The 16666-nt window shown below is 34.1% G+C and overlaps 1 protein-coding gene across 10 annotated transcripts in view; it reads right to left on the bottom strand.

The window, feature by feature from the left end:
- Window positions 1-15125, bottom strand: part of SLCO1C1 (solute carrier organic anion transporter family member 1C1) — a 58643-nt gene extending 43518 nt beyond the window's left edge. The window contains exons 1-6 of one of the 10 annotated variants that reach the window (XR_001106667.3): window positions 14928-15118; window positions 14754-14804; window positions 13288-13343; window positions 10870-11023; window positions 9655-9796; window positions 4544-4676 (exon numbers count right to left, since the gene is read on the bottom strand). Coding sequence is in view for 2 of the 10 variants with exons in the window: in XM_064377774.1 (XP_064233844.1) it covers window positions 4544-4676; window positions 9655-9796; window positions 10870-10998 (404 nt within the window). In the remaining 8 variants the exon portion in view is untranslated. Of the gene's footprint in view, window positions 1-4543; window positions 4677-6904; window positions 7106-9654; window positions 9797-10869; window positions 11024-13287; window positions 13344-14081; window positions 14143-14753 lie in introns of those variants that run through there. The other 9 variants (XR_010343071.1, XR_001106666.2, XR_010343072.1 and 6 more) reach the window with 9 other exon arrangements.
- Between the last annotated feature and the right edge of the window lie 1541 nt (window positions 15126-16666).

Below are 16666 nucleotides of genomic sequence, written 5' to 3'. Positions count from 1 at the left end.
TGTGGCCCAGGGAAGCCAAAATTCGGATACCCTTGTGTTACATTATACCTGGGCCAATTAATTAATGAAAGAAAATAAAAGTAATCCCAGTACTTTGGGAGGCCAAGGCTGGTGGATCATGAGATCAGGAATTCGAGAGCAGCCTGGCCAAGCTGGTGAAACCCTGTCTCTACTAAAAATACAAAAATTAGCAGGGCGTGGTGGCGGGTGCCTGATGTGTCGGGAGGCTGAGGCAGAGAATTGCTTGAACCCGAGAAGCAGAAGTTGCAGTGAGCAGAGATTGTTCCACTACACTCCAGCCTGGGCCAGAGCTCTCAAAAAAAAAGAAAAAGTTCTCATAGAGTTTCATCTTAAAGTAAACTAATGAATATAAATCACCTCCCCACTAGGTGAAAAAGTATCCAACTTGATAAAATCATGATTTTCTCTGAGTCAGAGAAAGAGTCATAATTGAACAATGTATTAGCATCAGCATACTTTATTTAGAGTTGTAAATTTAGTAGAACAATTACAAGGCTGATTATGGAGAATGGAAAATGACACATGGATTTTGTACCCTTTATCCTGATGTTATTCTGCTTTTTCTCTGCTGCTTCTTAGTATAGCACAAAGTTACTTCTAATTCTGCTCTTTCCCCCATTTGTAAGGTTATGATAGCAGCTGGGATAAAAAGCCATTGCTTAGTGGGCAGCCTGTGATAATGCTAATCAACAATTTCCCCAGCTCTACTCTTGGACTCAAATTATCCTACATGCCCCATGTTCTCCACACTCTTTGTACCCCTTGGGGAAGAGGTATCTGCTAAGAAAACATCCCAGCATCATCTTGATTCTCATTTTATTCAGGCACTGTTGGCCAAAGGCTAGAAATCATAGGAATAGACACTGGCAAATTAATAGTAAAGAACTGTTTATTTGGCATAGTAAAGAAAAGACGTATTATTAAAATATTCACATTGATAAATAAATTAGCTTAAATCTGTTTTGTGCAATCTATATCTCAATGGGTTTATGAACCCCACTGAAAAAGTAAGAACATTTGTATGTATGTTTTTATGTGAATGCTTAAGAGAAGAGGGTTCCAGTTATTAAAATTTTATCAAATGGTTCCCTCACCATAGTAGGTTAAGAATCACTTAATGAAGTTGATTGTTTTCAATTCTTAACCACATGACACCATTTAGCATTGAAATCATGGTAAATATAATTTTATTTCATTAATAATTACAGAGAAACCATTGACTATTATAATGCTTCAAGACGAAGTGAGAATGGATGGTGATCATAGAGTATTTTGAAAAATTGTAATTGTTTTAACTCAGTTCCTTCTGTCAACAGGTTACTGTTGCAAGCATCATAATTATTTTGTCTTCATCTAAGTGCCACTTTTGTTACGAATTACTGTGATTCTCTAAAAAAAATGTTTAGGTTTTAATTTTCTTAGTTGTAAAATGAGAGGTATGGATGTGGTCTGTACCTATTTAGACTCTGTTGGAGAACAGACAAAGATGTAATTAATTAAATCTGGGACTAATATTATACATGCTTTTATATTAGCGACTTTTCTGACCTGCATTCAAATCCTGACTGATGCACTCTTGACTTTGATGTAAGAAATTTTACATTAGTCTCCTAAATAATCTCCCTGCTTCCAAGCTTGCCCACCAGAGTCAATTCTCCAAGTAGCAGTAAGTGTGATCCTTTAAAAATATAAGAAAGATCATGTCACTCTACTCAAAACTTTCTAACAACTTCTCATCTCATTCAGAGGACAAGCTAAATACTTGTAATTGTCCTAACTTTACGACTCAAAGGATGGTCTGCAGATCAGCAACATCATCTGAATCTCAGCACCATCCCCAGGGCTACTGAATCACAATTTGCAGTTTACCAAGAGCCTCAGGTGATTCAGATGCCTATCAAAGTGAGAAACAACCTTGACATAGCCTCTCATTCCCTTTTACTCCTCAGCGTTCATCTTCTGTGCTTTCCCATGGTCATTGCATTTTAGCCACACAGGCCTCCTTGCAGGTCATCCATGCACCAGACTTCCTCTTGCTGCAGAAACTTTGCCTTCACTGTTCACTTAGGCTAGAAGTCTTCTTCCCCAGATATCCACATGGCCCTCCCCTTTACCATTATCAGATCTTCAAATGTCGCCATCTCTGTGAGCCATACGTTGACTACCCTACTTTGTACTTCAGCCACCCCTGACCCACTACACACACTCTTTATGTGTCTTCACTGGATTATTTTTCTCTATAGTTCTTACCATTCTCTGAAATATCGTATTTGTTTATTTTCTGTCCCCTCCTCAAAAAATCTATTAGGGCAGAGAATTTTTTTGTCACTACTCTTTCTTTGCTGCCTAGAAAAATTATATATATATGTATATTTGCTAAATTAATGAGTTAAATGAGCTTACACATAAAACTAAACAGCCTATTAGGAATAGGCCCTCAGTAGTTGCTATCCATGATTAATAGCTTTTGTTGGACATCAAGGATATTTCTGTAAAGGAGACAGAGCATAGTTATCTCTTAGAGAATGAATATCACATTTTGAATAAGCACCCAATTAGTGACTAATGCTATGTAAAGCTGGAAAGAAATTATAGAGATAATCCTCAGTAGAGAGCAAGCTTCATGAAGGAAGGATTGTGTGTGTTTTTGTTTTGTTTTGTTTTGTTTTCTCACAGAAATAGGTCCATTACCTGACATTGTACCTCCAAGTATATTAAATAATAAATAAACAAATGTGTTCTCTAGCATATCAAAAATGTTGGATAAGAATCTGTCTCTGTCCCTTTGGTATCCTTTGTCAACATTAGCCTGTCTGGTTGTCCCACCTTCTTTTTGATACATTTTTCCCTCTGATTTTCTTATGTGAGTCTTCTATATTTGATACTAACTTAAAGTAATAACATTATTAATATGTATACAGCAGCTTTAAGACAAAACCATTGCTGGTTAATACCAGGTGGCTTAATGAGCTAATAGGATTGATAACACACAATGATAACACAGCTACTAGTTAGGCTGGTAACCATGATAACCATCTCACTTAATATTTGCAATGACATTATGTGCTAGGTATTATTTTTAAAACCTGTTTTAAGATGCAGAAACTGAGACCTAGAAAAATTAAGTAATGTAGCCACTGCCACATAGAAGATCCACTGCATAGTGATTTAAGTCTGGAGTAATGGGTTTATCTATCCTATGTGACTACTTTCACTTTTTAAATTTTTTCAGTAGTGGAACTGCTTTTCTCTCTCAGCAAACTGTCACATAGAGGCTCAATGAATCAATAGATAACAGCAACACAACTAAGGATCAAGCAGAAATTAAGCAGATTGGAGACCCATTTTCTCATTCTTCTCTTTTTCATTCTTTCTGCAGGCTGAACACATAAAACATTTCTACAGAATCTAAGTGATAAAGGAAACTTCTGCCCTATGGAAGGAGGTTGTCCAAAGAGCAGGCAGAAATCCCCAAATTACAGAACCCCCTCCAAGTGAAAGTTTAGGGTCCAGGGAATTCATCCAAATGGGTAGAAAAGCTCCCACTCAGACAATTCTGTGCCCTACTTTGATAGATTGGCCAGGGAGGTCAAAATCTGACTGTACTTATATAAGTAGTCTAGAAATTCAAGAAAAAGTTCAGACTAGGTTATTTCTAAGTCTCTCTGGCTCTAAACTGTCTTGATACAATGATTTGGAGTGGACAATAAAGTATCACTTGAAATATAAGTTTTTAAAAATATTCTTTTACTTTGAAACCTTTTGGTATTCATTTCCTTTTCAGCAATAGATAAACAGAGAGAAGGGCAGTGAAACGGATATGCATGTAGGCTGCTGCCAGAGAAGTTAGCTGACTTGTTTTAGGGTTCTGGTTTCATAATTACAAGACACCTAAACTTGCAAAAGTCATCAGACTCTTCAAGTCATGGGATCTGGTTCTTAGCTCTAAAGTAAAAAAGATAAACTATGCTCTCCTACCCCACAGATTGTTGTAAGGGTAAAAATGATATGGGTAAAAATCTTTAGAACTACTAAAGTTGTATGCGTGTATTAACGAAAGTACCAAAAGTAGACTTTTGGGTTAGAGGATATAGACACCCCACTTCTATTGATAAAAGTCTAAGAGATACTTTTTGGACATTGAATAGTTGTGTGAGTTGATAATATATCCCCAAGTTAATTACCAGCCAGTGTTCCATAATCCAGAATTTATTATCTGTAGTGTTCATTAATAATTATCTATTTGACATTTACCACATGTTAATTTATTTTCAGTTGTATATTTTTCCTCCACAGCTAAATTAAAGCATTTGACTCAAAACATAGTAGGTAAAATCTTTCTTTAATCTTGTCATTATACAGTAATCTATCAATTTTTTTACAGTTTGTCAGAAGAAAAATTATAAAATTGTTCTAAAATTTTATCCAAAGACAATATAATAAAAGTAAGACAAAATTATCATAGGTCAAGCTTAAATTTAAATAATTAAAGGCAAGGAAAACATGATTGCTTTAGACTTACTGCTCCATGAAGAACTGAGGCATTGCAATTAGCAATGTTCCAACTCCCATGATTAGACACCCTGCTCCAATTATTTTTGGCCTGTGAAGTTTGGCTCCAAAGTAGCTAACAAATGTTATAACTAGGAGATTCCCTTTGAGGAAAAAGATAAAACATCATAAATTAGAGAGCTTAGAAGTCAACAGCATAACTGAATGAATGTATATAGCAGATCAAGCAATGTTTTCTTTTGACTAAGCTATCTCCACATCATTTATTTTTTCCTTTAATCTGAGATGATTCTTGAAATTCTCCTGTTCATGCTTCAGTCAATTCATCCCTTTGTCAAAATATTTGAATTCCAGTCCTTCACTTCACCCAACCTAATTATTTGTCCTTGTAAAAAATTTTATTGGCCAATCGCGGTGGCTCACACCTGTAATCCCAGCACTTTGGGAGGCCAAGGCAGATGGATCACTTGAGGTCAGGAGTTAGAGACCAGCCTGGGCAAGATGGTGAAACCCCATCTCTACTAAACAAATGCAAAAATTAGCCAGGTGTGGTGGCACACACCTGTAACCCCAGCTATTCAGGAGGCTGAGGCAGGAGAATCTCTTGAACCCGGGAGGCGGAGGTTGCAGTAAACTGAGATTGCACCATTGCACTCCAGCTTGGGCAACAGAGTGAGACTCTGTCTCAAAAAAAAATTTATCAGTAAGTCAAATGCTATAAGGCATCCTTTACCTTCTCTCTTAAATATTTTTTAGTAATTTTGAAGTAAACTTCTTTTTTCTTCATTCATTATAATTTTTATGAAACTTCCATTAGTGTTCTAATTGCTTGTGAAATACACATAACAAATTCTTTCTTTTGCTGATATTCTTTACAGAAAAATTAAACACAACTGCACTTCACTTTAAATGAAATAAAATGATGAAACGCATTTACACAAATGATACTTTATGATTTGTTCATACGCTTTGTAAAAAAAAAAGACTGACTCACAGTAGAAATAAAATTATTCCACATAGGCAACTTTAGGTATACATCAAATATATAAACTCAACATATGCCTAAAAGTAAGACAAAATATAACACAAATTTGATAAAATACAAAGTCTTTATAAAATATGCCCATCCATCTCTTTTGTGAAAAATGGTTTAAAATTATTGGGGTTTTTTGAAAGTAGAAATTATGCTTTTCTAAAATGTCTCTAGTAAAGCAGCTGATATATGACTTTTAGTTGATGATGGTAATAAGTGATTAAACATATTAATCAAGTAATATTTCTCATGCTTTGCTGTGCATAAAAATACTGAAAGGAAATGGTTAAGGAAATGGAAACTTGTTAAAAATGCAGATTCTTGGCAAGTACCAAAAGTTTCTGATTCCGTGGATCTGGGGTCAGGCCAAGAAATCTGCATTTCTAATACTAACTCAGGCGTGTTGATGAGGATGGCTCCTGGAACACGCTTTGACAAACATTGTTTAGGGTTTTAGACTTCAAGGGATTTTAAAGTTTTAGCTATATTTATTTGAGACATTTAATTTTTAAGATGTACAGTGCTAGACAGAGTAAGAATTTAACAATTTCCCAGCAATTGGCTGTGATGACTAATGAGTGGCTTTGCTTTGAAGTTCTCCTCATTTCCAATTTTTGAGCTAGAGCATGTTTCCCTACATCTGTAAGCAATCATCTAATTTACTACTGTTCAGTCACATTGCCAGCTTTAGTAAACTGGAAATAAAGCAGTAATTTTTATAGGCTTGAGGATAATAATAATGATAGTCAGAAACATGACTTGTACAGTGGTCCTAGTCTTTATGGCTCCAGGAAGAATTAAGTTCTTCTTAATGTTCAGATTAAAACACTAGTACATGAGCACAAGTTTTCTCATTTGAAATTTATGTATTTAGTAGAAGACATTATATATCATATTATTTTGATAATTCTGTCCATATGTTTGTTTGTTAACACAACATATGTCCCACAATAAATGTACCACAATAAATAAACCAATATAAATACATAAATAATAAATAAATAAATATGTCAATATACCAAATAAATAAATAAGTATACCAATAAATAAACCAATATAAAATGAAAGCTGACTTTTACTTTATAGGCAATTTTCTCCTACCCTCACCTACACTTCACCAATATCACACAATAAAGGACTCCTGTTTACAAGCTATTTCTGTATAGTGTGTGTGTGTGTGTGTGTGTGTATATATATGTGTGTATGTATGTATATATATACACACACATATATATGTGCATATATATACACACACATATATATGTGCATATATATACACACACACATATACATATATATACACACACACATATATATATATGGTATATTGATATATACTATATCTATAGAAGTTTTTGCCTCCTTGGTATCCTTTCTGAGTTTTCAGGAGATACACTTGGAATATAAATGATGATACATAATCTTTAAAAAATGAACTTGGATATCAAAATTCTTCCACATCCACCAGCATTAGCTTCTCACAAAAAAAAGGTACAGAAAGTTTTAGAAACATGTCTTACCAAACTTTAAAGTAACAGATTCTTGCTCTCTTCTCTCTTTTTCTGTCTCTCTCTGCACACACACACACACACACACACATACACACACATATACACACTTCAGATAACAGAAAAGAAAGCAAGCTACTCAGTTCATCTTGTGAGACTACTATTTTCTTAAAACCAAACTGAATGAGGACAGTATAAGAAAAGACAATTTGAGCCCAAACTTGGTTATGAAGATAGATGTAAAAATCCTAAACAAAATATTAACAACCTGAATAGTATATAAATAAAAATATCCAAACCAAGAGCAGTTTATTATAGAAGTACAAGAGTACCACCAAGTAAAAATGTTATTAATTAAATCACTATATAACAAATGGAAAGGGAATAATTCCATGGTTAACAGACATAGTAAAAGTATTCAATAAAATTAATCATTTATGTTAGGAAAAAACAAATCTGAGAAAACCAGTTTTTAAAGTGTATCTATCAAAACCACAAAGCAAGCATATTGCTTAATACTAAAAATTTAAAAGTATTTGCATCAAGGTCAAACATAAGAGAAAGATGTCCATTGTAAATGCTTCTCTTTAACATAGTACTGAGGCTAGTGTGATGGGGTAATAACAAGAAAAAACAGATCTAAGAGTTGCAAAGAAAGATATGAAATTATATTTTGTTTCAGACAATTTGTCTATTTTGAAAACTCTATAGTTTCCATGGAAAATCAATTAAAACTAATAGAATTTCAAGAAAGTTGCCACATACAAATAACATAAAGATAGAAGACGATATTGGTTCCAGAATCTTGGAAGGAAGAAATGTGAAAGAGGCAAAAGAAGTAAATTAAGATTATGTTCAGGAAAGTCACTTGTCTGGAAATTTATATAATTCAAATAATTAGGGCAAACCAGTGACGTTTGGGATAAAGGTTTTCAATGGAAGTAAGAGAACTTTTAAGCCATTTTAAGGCAACTAATCCAATAAATAATTTATATATCTAGGATGGTCTGGAAGAATTAATGTGAATCTAGAGTCATGTTTTTTTGCTATTTGCTATGAAAACTTAGCACTCTCTGTCAAATATAGACTTTTTCTCTCAAGTTTCATCGGGACCTGGGAATCCAAACAAAACTTTGGACCTTATCATTTCTTTGCCTTTTCAGCTCTAACATATTTTTATACAATAATCTAGAGAGAGAAAAACATCAAAGCATCATGATATATAATTTTTAACTGCCCATCTCTGTTCTGTTCTTTTATCTGCACCAGTTACCTCTTCCTCCTTGTTTCCTCTCATGATGCAGTGTGTCACCCTTTACTTTGATTCTCTTTGGCCCTTCATTCAGTGTAGGGCTAACAGTAAAACAAGGGTCAAAGAATAAATCAACCATCTGGGCCAGTCTAAGCAGATTACATAAATGATTGATAGGATAAGATGTTTTAGAAACTTGCTACACAAAATGTGATCTATTGAATAGAAGCATCAGCATCATTTAGGAGATTATTAGAAATGCAGAATTTTATCCTGTTCCTACCAAATCAGGTTTTTAAAAAGAGTTAAAAAGGTTGCCCAGTTATTTGTATGGACATTAAAATTTGATTGGCACTAAGAAAGGTCATTCTGGAAGGATGATAAAAGGTGAATTTGGGAAGCAAATGCCTGAAGGCAAAAGGTTACTTATTCATTTTTTTCTGTGACATTCAGAGTAAGAACTAAACACATAGTATGAACAAAAAGAAATTGTCGAAGAGTTGAAAAATATTTATTCATTTTTTCTGCAAGTTCACCAGGTAAAGCTAAAATTGGGGCAGTTAGAGGTTTTAATATAGCATAGACCTGAGTTTAAACAAGCATTAAGGACCAGAGAGGGTACTATTTGGTTTATTTCAATAAAAAATTAAGCCTTTTAGTTTACCAGTTCAGCAGCAGACTAACTAGGATTATCCTCTTTAAATTACTTCTAAAACAGTGACTCAAATTACTCGGTCTTTTTAAGTTCTAAGAAGGAGTCTATAATCAATGGCTAACTGAAGACACCTAAGAGTTGAATTTTTATTGCCAGCTCTGATCTTGTGTTCTAGGTAATAGAATCATTTTATTCTTCTTTCTAGGCCTCTGGGTTGAAAAATCCCTTTTATGATGTAACTTCTTTCCTCATTCTTGATTCTCTTTGAATATTCCCGTTGTAGAGTCCATTTGGATTATTTCACATTTCTAAAATTGAATCATAGGGCTCCCAGGGTATATTGTTCTTTTGTAAAGATACTTCTATAGATTTATAACTCAAAATACCAATTAGCATCTCACCCTCTCCTCTAGGAAAGTCTCTTACTCTGATGTGGCGCTCTGAATTGTATGAACCATACAATACTGAACACCTGGGGAGAGAAATTTACTGTTCGTTGCTCGAAAGAGAAAACTGCCTTTCCTGTAGAAAAAGATCATGGCAAAGTCTGTCCAAAAAAAGATTTTATGAATAGAGTCAGATTCCAGCAGGCAACAGGATGCATAAGATGTCCTTTAGCCATGCCTAGAAGATCTTGGGCTTAAAAGTAAAGTCAGGCATCTGTAATACCTACCAATTTCAAAACTACCATCAATAACTCCCACCAGTGAAGAAGGAATATCAAACCTTCTCTCTATCTGAGTGATGGTGCTCTTCAGATAGCCTTCTGCCAATGCTTTGGCAAAGTAAACGAAAGACAAGGCACCCAAGAACACCTGGAAAATATGACAGATCACACTTAGTCTGACTCCAGTTGGACACACAACTGGAAACTTACTAAGCAGTCAAATACAAAACAAATAACAAAGAACAATGTATAATATCAACTTTATTATCACTGAAACTTTAATTCAAACACTATTCAAGGTTTCCATCAGACTTAAACACAACACATGTAGATTTTTAAAAGTTCAAATGCTCTTGGAATTTAAAATATATATTTTGTTTTTATGTGAAACGTATGTTGAATTCTCTTTTGTCTTCTTCCACACTGCTCCAAAGGGACACTCAAAGGAGTCTTATATTGAAGAGTGAGTGTATGGTGATATTCATTATTAAGAAAATAAAACAAATGAAACCATAAGCCAAACACTTGACATCTTATAACAAGTCCAGCACTTGGAATTATGTATTTCACAGGGTGGTGCATGCACCAGCAGGAAACATAATGCATAGACTGAAAAAGTTCAACTATTATTCCTTGTGTTTATACTTATTAAATTCATAGTCAAATATTTTTTTCAATGGAAAACATGTCTGATATCTAGCTTACAAAGATTGCTAGACATGAGTCTGTGATGGAACATTCATAGGGAAGGTGGTTAGCATTTATATGAAAAAAGCAAAGATTTGTTGAGTGAATATTTGTATAAAGAAAGAATAGGAGCTTGGAGCACACAAAGCACCCTTTAAAAAGCAACTCTTCTTACTGTGTAACATTATTCCCAATTTTATTTGCAAAATTGGGGTAATGTGATGCTACACAGATTAAATGTTATATCTGTACTTGGCATAGTATCTGGTACATGGTAGAAGTTCAATAAATATTAGTTTCTACTGTCTCTCTCTTTTCTATTTAGGAGGGGCATTTAAATGAGCCCAGGAAAGTAATTTAACTCACATAATCAGGCAGAGATTGCTTGCACTGTCTGGCAAGGTGTGGTTTTAGTAAATCACATCTAAGATCATTTTTTTAAAAGGAGAAGAACTCATTTTAACTTTATTATATAGAAGATATCTAGATAGAAAGCTAAGTGCATCAACCCCATTTACTTCTTGGTTACTCTACCTTTAGTTCACCACAGCATGGCTGCTTTTCCTCTGAGGAGGGATATTCTGTTTTAAAAGAAGGCCTTCCAACAGGTTGCACTGAAGTTTTGCAGAATAACTGGATATTTTCGTTGGATGAAGTGTCCATTATAAAAACGTTCCTTGACTCTGATCTGTCAAAGTTAGTTTTTAAAGTAAAAATAAATAAATACTACAACATTTATTACTTTTTTAAAAAAAATTCAACAGTATACCACAATTCTATAGACCCAATTTAAAGTGGATCTACCTTTTGTTGTCACAGTAAGTTGGCAAATTTTTTCAATTAAAATCAACCAGGATATTTGATTAACTAATCCTGCTATTATTGGAACTCTGTAGTCAGCATTCTTTCTCAATCCCTCCAGTTTAAGCCTCATTATGGCAAAGAATAAATTTAAGTGTTGCCTTTGGAATAAATAACAAGGCAGAATTTTGCTAACTTTGTGGTCTTGCCAGTTTAAACTGGGAGCAAGCAGGAAAGGAAAAAGAGGAGTTCAACTATTTGAATATTGATTCATTAGAATAAAGTCTTGAAAGCCTTTAAATCTATCTTCTTAGTAAAACAAATAGAAAAATTTGACATTCATTATAGATCCCTATACCACCTTATGATTCCTGTAGCTCCCAAAGTGAGGCTTAAAATATGACAGAAAAAGAAGAGGTCCAATTCGTGTATTGTTTTTGTTTGACAAATAAGGAAGCAACATGATTTGTGCCTCGGGCTTAGATTTAATTCAGGTGAAAAGGCAATCTTTGATCTGCCTTAAAGTAAAAAAGATGGCCTTGCTTCCCATGCTCAATTTCCCGCCGCCCTTCACAGGACAGGATCACACACTGAACCTATTTTCTCTCTGTTCACATCAATATGTACACATCCTGTGCCCCTACTTCTTTAGAATTCTACGTGGCTCAGTGCCTACCGGATAATCTAACCTAAATCAGTAATTCAACAAATAAAACAATTTCTGGGTCTCCCTAGTATTATCAGGTGACACAACGGTACATTAGTAGAGAACATCTACATCCACATGATACCAAAGGAATAACGTTAGGAGTCAAATTTCATGTATTATGGCAGAAACTTATTCTGACTATGTGTATAACCCCTTGACTTTCTGCAGCGCTTGTTCTGTGTTTACTAAACCTCATCCTTCATCATTTCAATTCGTAGATACCATCTCAAACTGAAAAATCAAGTAATAGTAGTATACACAATTCGTTTGATATTAATAATATGAAATTAAAGCATAGAAGACCTCAACAATTTAAAAGTTAAGTGGATTCTTCCAGGGAGTGGGAAATGAGTAAAGAAAGGATGAGGCACAAGAGCCTGATTTTAAAAAAAACTATTGTTAGGCTTTTTGATTCATTTTATAAACATGCATAACTTTAGTTTTTTTAATTGAAAAAGAAAAGTGAGTGAAACCAGAAATAATTAAAAACAAAAAATAAGCCAAACAAAAAGCTAATAATGCTAATCAAGATCAAAAAAAGACACGAATACAATATTAATGACCTAAAACACAGATATTTAGGAATATAAAACATAAAAAGATGCATAGAATATAGAAATAAGTTTAATATCTTGACTTAATGGATTAGTTTCTAACAAATATTCATTACCTCTATTGATATAAACCAGAAAAGAAAAATAGCCAAGAAAGACATTATCAAAAATATTCTGAAACTATTCCCTAAACAAAGATACTAAGGATAGATGATATGCCAGAAGTACTTTATCAAGGGATATTTTTCGAGGAACGATAGCAGATAATGGAAACAGATAATCATTGTCTCCATTAGTTTGACAAAACTAAAATCATCTTGGTAACAAAACAGCATAAAGATAGCACAGAAAGGAAAACTTCAGATTCAGTCCAAAGATTATAAAATTCTAACTAAAATGCTAGCAAATCCAAATTAACTCTTTTTCTGTAATTAGAATTATTCTGAAAGATGCAAAAATTGGCTACTTAAATTCATTCACCTAAATTACGACGTGAATGATTCAAAAAATAGAATTTCAGTAGATAAAAAACATCAGTTGATAAAATTCAACATCTATTACTGATTTAAAAAACAAAGTTTAAGAAATGAAGAATATAGAGTTTCTTCTTTGCCAGTATCTGATAACATCAGCCAACTTCCTCTGTCTACTGAGTCACTAGGACTACTTTTCTAGAACAGTATTTTAACAATGAAAACAGGGTTTGGGAAACACAGAGTTCTACAATATTAAATAGATATCTATACTACAAAACTAATAGTAAAAAATATTACCAAGCAAGAGATACACAAACCAGAAACATTTTAAAATAAGAAATGAATAATTCTTAAATTTATAGCTTAAATTGCAATCTTCTTCAAAGGATGAAATTATATAATTCAACTTCACCTTCTGTTTTAGGGATTCAGATATCATCTTATTTCTCATCAGTCATAATATTAAATCTAGTGATCAGAAAATACAAATACATTGTTTAATAATAAAATATGGTATTACTTATCTCAAATTTATCTTTAAAAGATCCAAAGTGTTACATCTAGAATGCTAATGCCAAAGAGAAAAATAATTATGTTAAAAATACTGCTGAAAAGCTTGAGATACTATAGCATATTTTAAGTTATCTAATACATGGAGGTGTTGACACAAAAATCATTGTAACTGGAATTCAAAAGTGATAATGAAAGATAAATATAGTCATCTTAGTTCACATTGTGTTAGGGCACAATAGTATCCAGCTTAAACTATTGGCACTGCCTAGCTTTACTGAAGTGTCTTGGTGTCTAATGCACAAATTATTGCAAGTGTAGTATGTTCCAAGGAGGCTACAGTTCATCCCCTGTGAAAAGAGAGGGAAGGAAGCTCAATGACATGAATAGAAAGATCCTTGGAGCCTTCAGGCTCTCTCTCTTCATTTGCAACTGCAGAAGTAGAGCAAGAGTACACAGTTATTCAGAATGATTTGCATTTGGCAAATCATTAATTGATCTCTGGCCTCTTGAATAGATTCTTCCAGGAAAAGACATATGACCGTTTTCATCCAATACCCTGGGTTTGGAGTGAAGTCAAAGAAAAACAAGCCAAGCAGTTTCTCTTCCTTTGAGTTCAAAAAAATTGAATAATCTGTCCTCATGAGTTTGATAATCATCCCTCCAGATTTTAAATATAGAGAGCAAGTGGCTTACGAAGGTTGTAGTTAGATCACACAGATGTACTCAACCCCTCTGCTCTGCAGTTGACTCGGACTCTGTCCAGCAGTCAGTCTCCAAGGACTGCCACAGAGAAAGTCCTAAAGGCAACCACTCTCCTCCCTCTTTTCTCCTGGCCATCTCCCATGAGGAAAACCTCTGTCCTGGCTTGACTTCTAGACACCAGGATGACTGCCTTCAGATGAACTGAAAAATAGCCTCATGGCACTTGCTGGAGAGGAATGTATGTTGTTTGGAAACTAATTTCCCACCCAATACAAATTATTTGTGTCAGATTCAGATTTAATAAGTAGTATTTTTGTGTGGGGTGATGTATGTACCTTTTCTAATCCTTAAAATAACTCAACAAGCTTAGTATTAGAATTCTATTTTTAAAATTAGATGGCCCAAAGCAATTAAGTGACTTGTCAAAAGCTAAACAGATTCTAAGTATCAGACTCAAAATTTGAGCTCAGTTTTGAGTTTATCTGATTTCTTTAACCAATCTCCTCTCTTATTTCCACCAAAAACTAATGAGGGGCTTATCACCTCGCATTGAGAATTTTTGTGGATGAAACATAAATAGCACAGAAATTAAGGGTTAACTAATCTCCCATAACAATCTGATCTATTAATCATAAAACATGAAATGAGAGAACCAAGTCTTACCTGGAGGTAGAGATCAAAGATAGCCAGTTCCTCTCAATGTGCTCAGCAAGACTGAAAGAGGAAACTGAGGTAAACTCCACAGCAATTTTGAACAATTTTATCAGGTGGGGAGAGCATGGGTGGACACAGGCAGAGCAGATTAGGGAAAAGAAAAGATGAAGGGCATGGTCTCACCCCTCAGCAATCTCTTCTCTTTCCTCTTTCCTCCTGGCCTCTTTTTTCTGGCAGTCAGCAGAGAATTGGCCAGGCTGGCAAGGCCACTGACGTGCATCTCAGCTCCCAGGGCACAGAAAGAGCTGAAGCTTTTGAGCCATTTCTTTGCAATTTGCTGCAAGTTTAAGGCCACACGTGATAAAGCTTTCTTTATGGGCGAGAGTGAAAAAAAGAAAAGACCACTTGTGATCTTACTTGCTGATTCCCAGAAAACACAACTCCGCAGGGGGCAGAGGGTAAGGGAACAGAAGCCAGAGGAGGGACGGAAGTTTATAACAAAGACCCCTCCTCCTTCCAAAAAGTTTTTAAGCCAACTGTTCCTTAGGGACATCACTGGGATCCTTATGTTTTCTTTGTTTGTTTTTGTTTTGTTTTGTTTTGTTTTTAATGGTTCTTGGGCTAATTTCCTACATGATTTTCTTTTCCATTGGTATTCTAGAATCTTTAGGGACCAAGTATCAGGTCACGATCAAAGCTCTGCAGGGCTCTGTACAGAAAGAGTTAATTCTCAGAGACATGATCAGTTGCTCATATTTACAATTTCTATGAGTTTTGAAAACAGGAAAAAAAAACATTGAATTTTTGGCTTCCAATTGTTTATTTTGCCTAATTCCAAGGATAGAAAAATCCTTGCACTGAGAAAGTCTACAATTTTAATAAATTCCTTTTCCAAGAGAACAACCTTAGAGGATCTTAAGCATTATTAGTTTGCATGTACTTTCTACCAATAAATAAATTTGCTACCAGAATTATCCAAGATTCACTCTCCTCTTAAATGGCTGAGACTCTGGGATAGTCACTTAGTTTTACTGAGTCTCAACTTCTTTGTAAAGCAGAATTTTTTGTTAAAAAACAAATCAGATTTATAGGACTGTTTTAAGGATTAAATTATATAATGTATTCAAAAGCACATTACAAATAAATCACTAGATGGTATCATCATTTTTTTTTATCATAGAGATATTTATTTCCAAATTGGCAATACAGTTTTTTTTTTATTGCATTTTAGGTTTTGGGGTACATGTGAAAAACATGCAAGATTGTTGCATAGGTGCATACGTTATATATTTAGTTCACGTAAGAGTCAGTATGGTTAATCAATATTATTCAAGCACATTTTACTTCAAAAGAAAGAAAAGAAAATGCAAGACAAATAGGGTTTATCTTAAACCTTTCAATGAAGCAATGGTGTATCCAGACTCTGAAAGACCAAATACTTTATTTTAACAATCAAACCAGACTTTTCCACTGGAAATAGTGAGCAAATATTTGAATACATTGAGTGTTAGTCTAGACTTTTCAGTGTCTAACAGGTGGCCAAGCCGCTGTTTTATTAAAGAAGAGATAGAATTTATAGCCCAAAGGGCATAGTTTTCCTCACCAAGAAATGAAATTCTCCCCTGAGAATGTAATTTGATCTATTCCAAACTGACTCAATTTCACTCTCCAACATGATTCCTTTTCTTATTTCCAGAGTCCACGGTTAATGTTACAGTTAATTTTTACGCTTATTCAGAGCTCTTATACTCAACCTTGCATTGGATTGTAGCCTACTTCAGCCTTTCATTCCATTTCCAAACTCTAGACGAGAGGTTAACAAACTTCTTTTATAAAGGGACAAATAATAAGTATTTTAGGTTTTATAGAACTATACAGTCTATCACAACCACTCACCTCTGCCATTGTGGTGTTAAATTAAC

The sequence above is a fragment of the Aotus nancymaae genome, unplaced genomic scaffold, assembly GCF_030222135.1.
Source record: "Aotus nancymaae isolate 86718 unplaced genomic scaffold, 86718_ANA_hifiasm-v0.15.2.pri h1tg000016l, whole genome shotgun sequence".
NCBI classification, from domain to species: domain Eukaryota; kingdom Metazoa; phylum Chordata; class Mammalia; order Primates; family Aotidae; genus Aotus; species Aotus nancymaae.
Note: the sequence above shows the minus strand (reverse complement) of the source record. Positions and strands in the feature narration are given on the sequence as shown.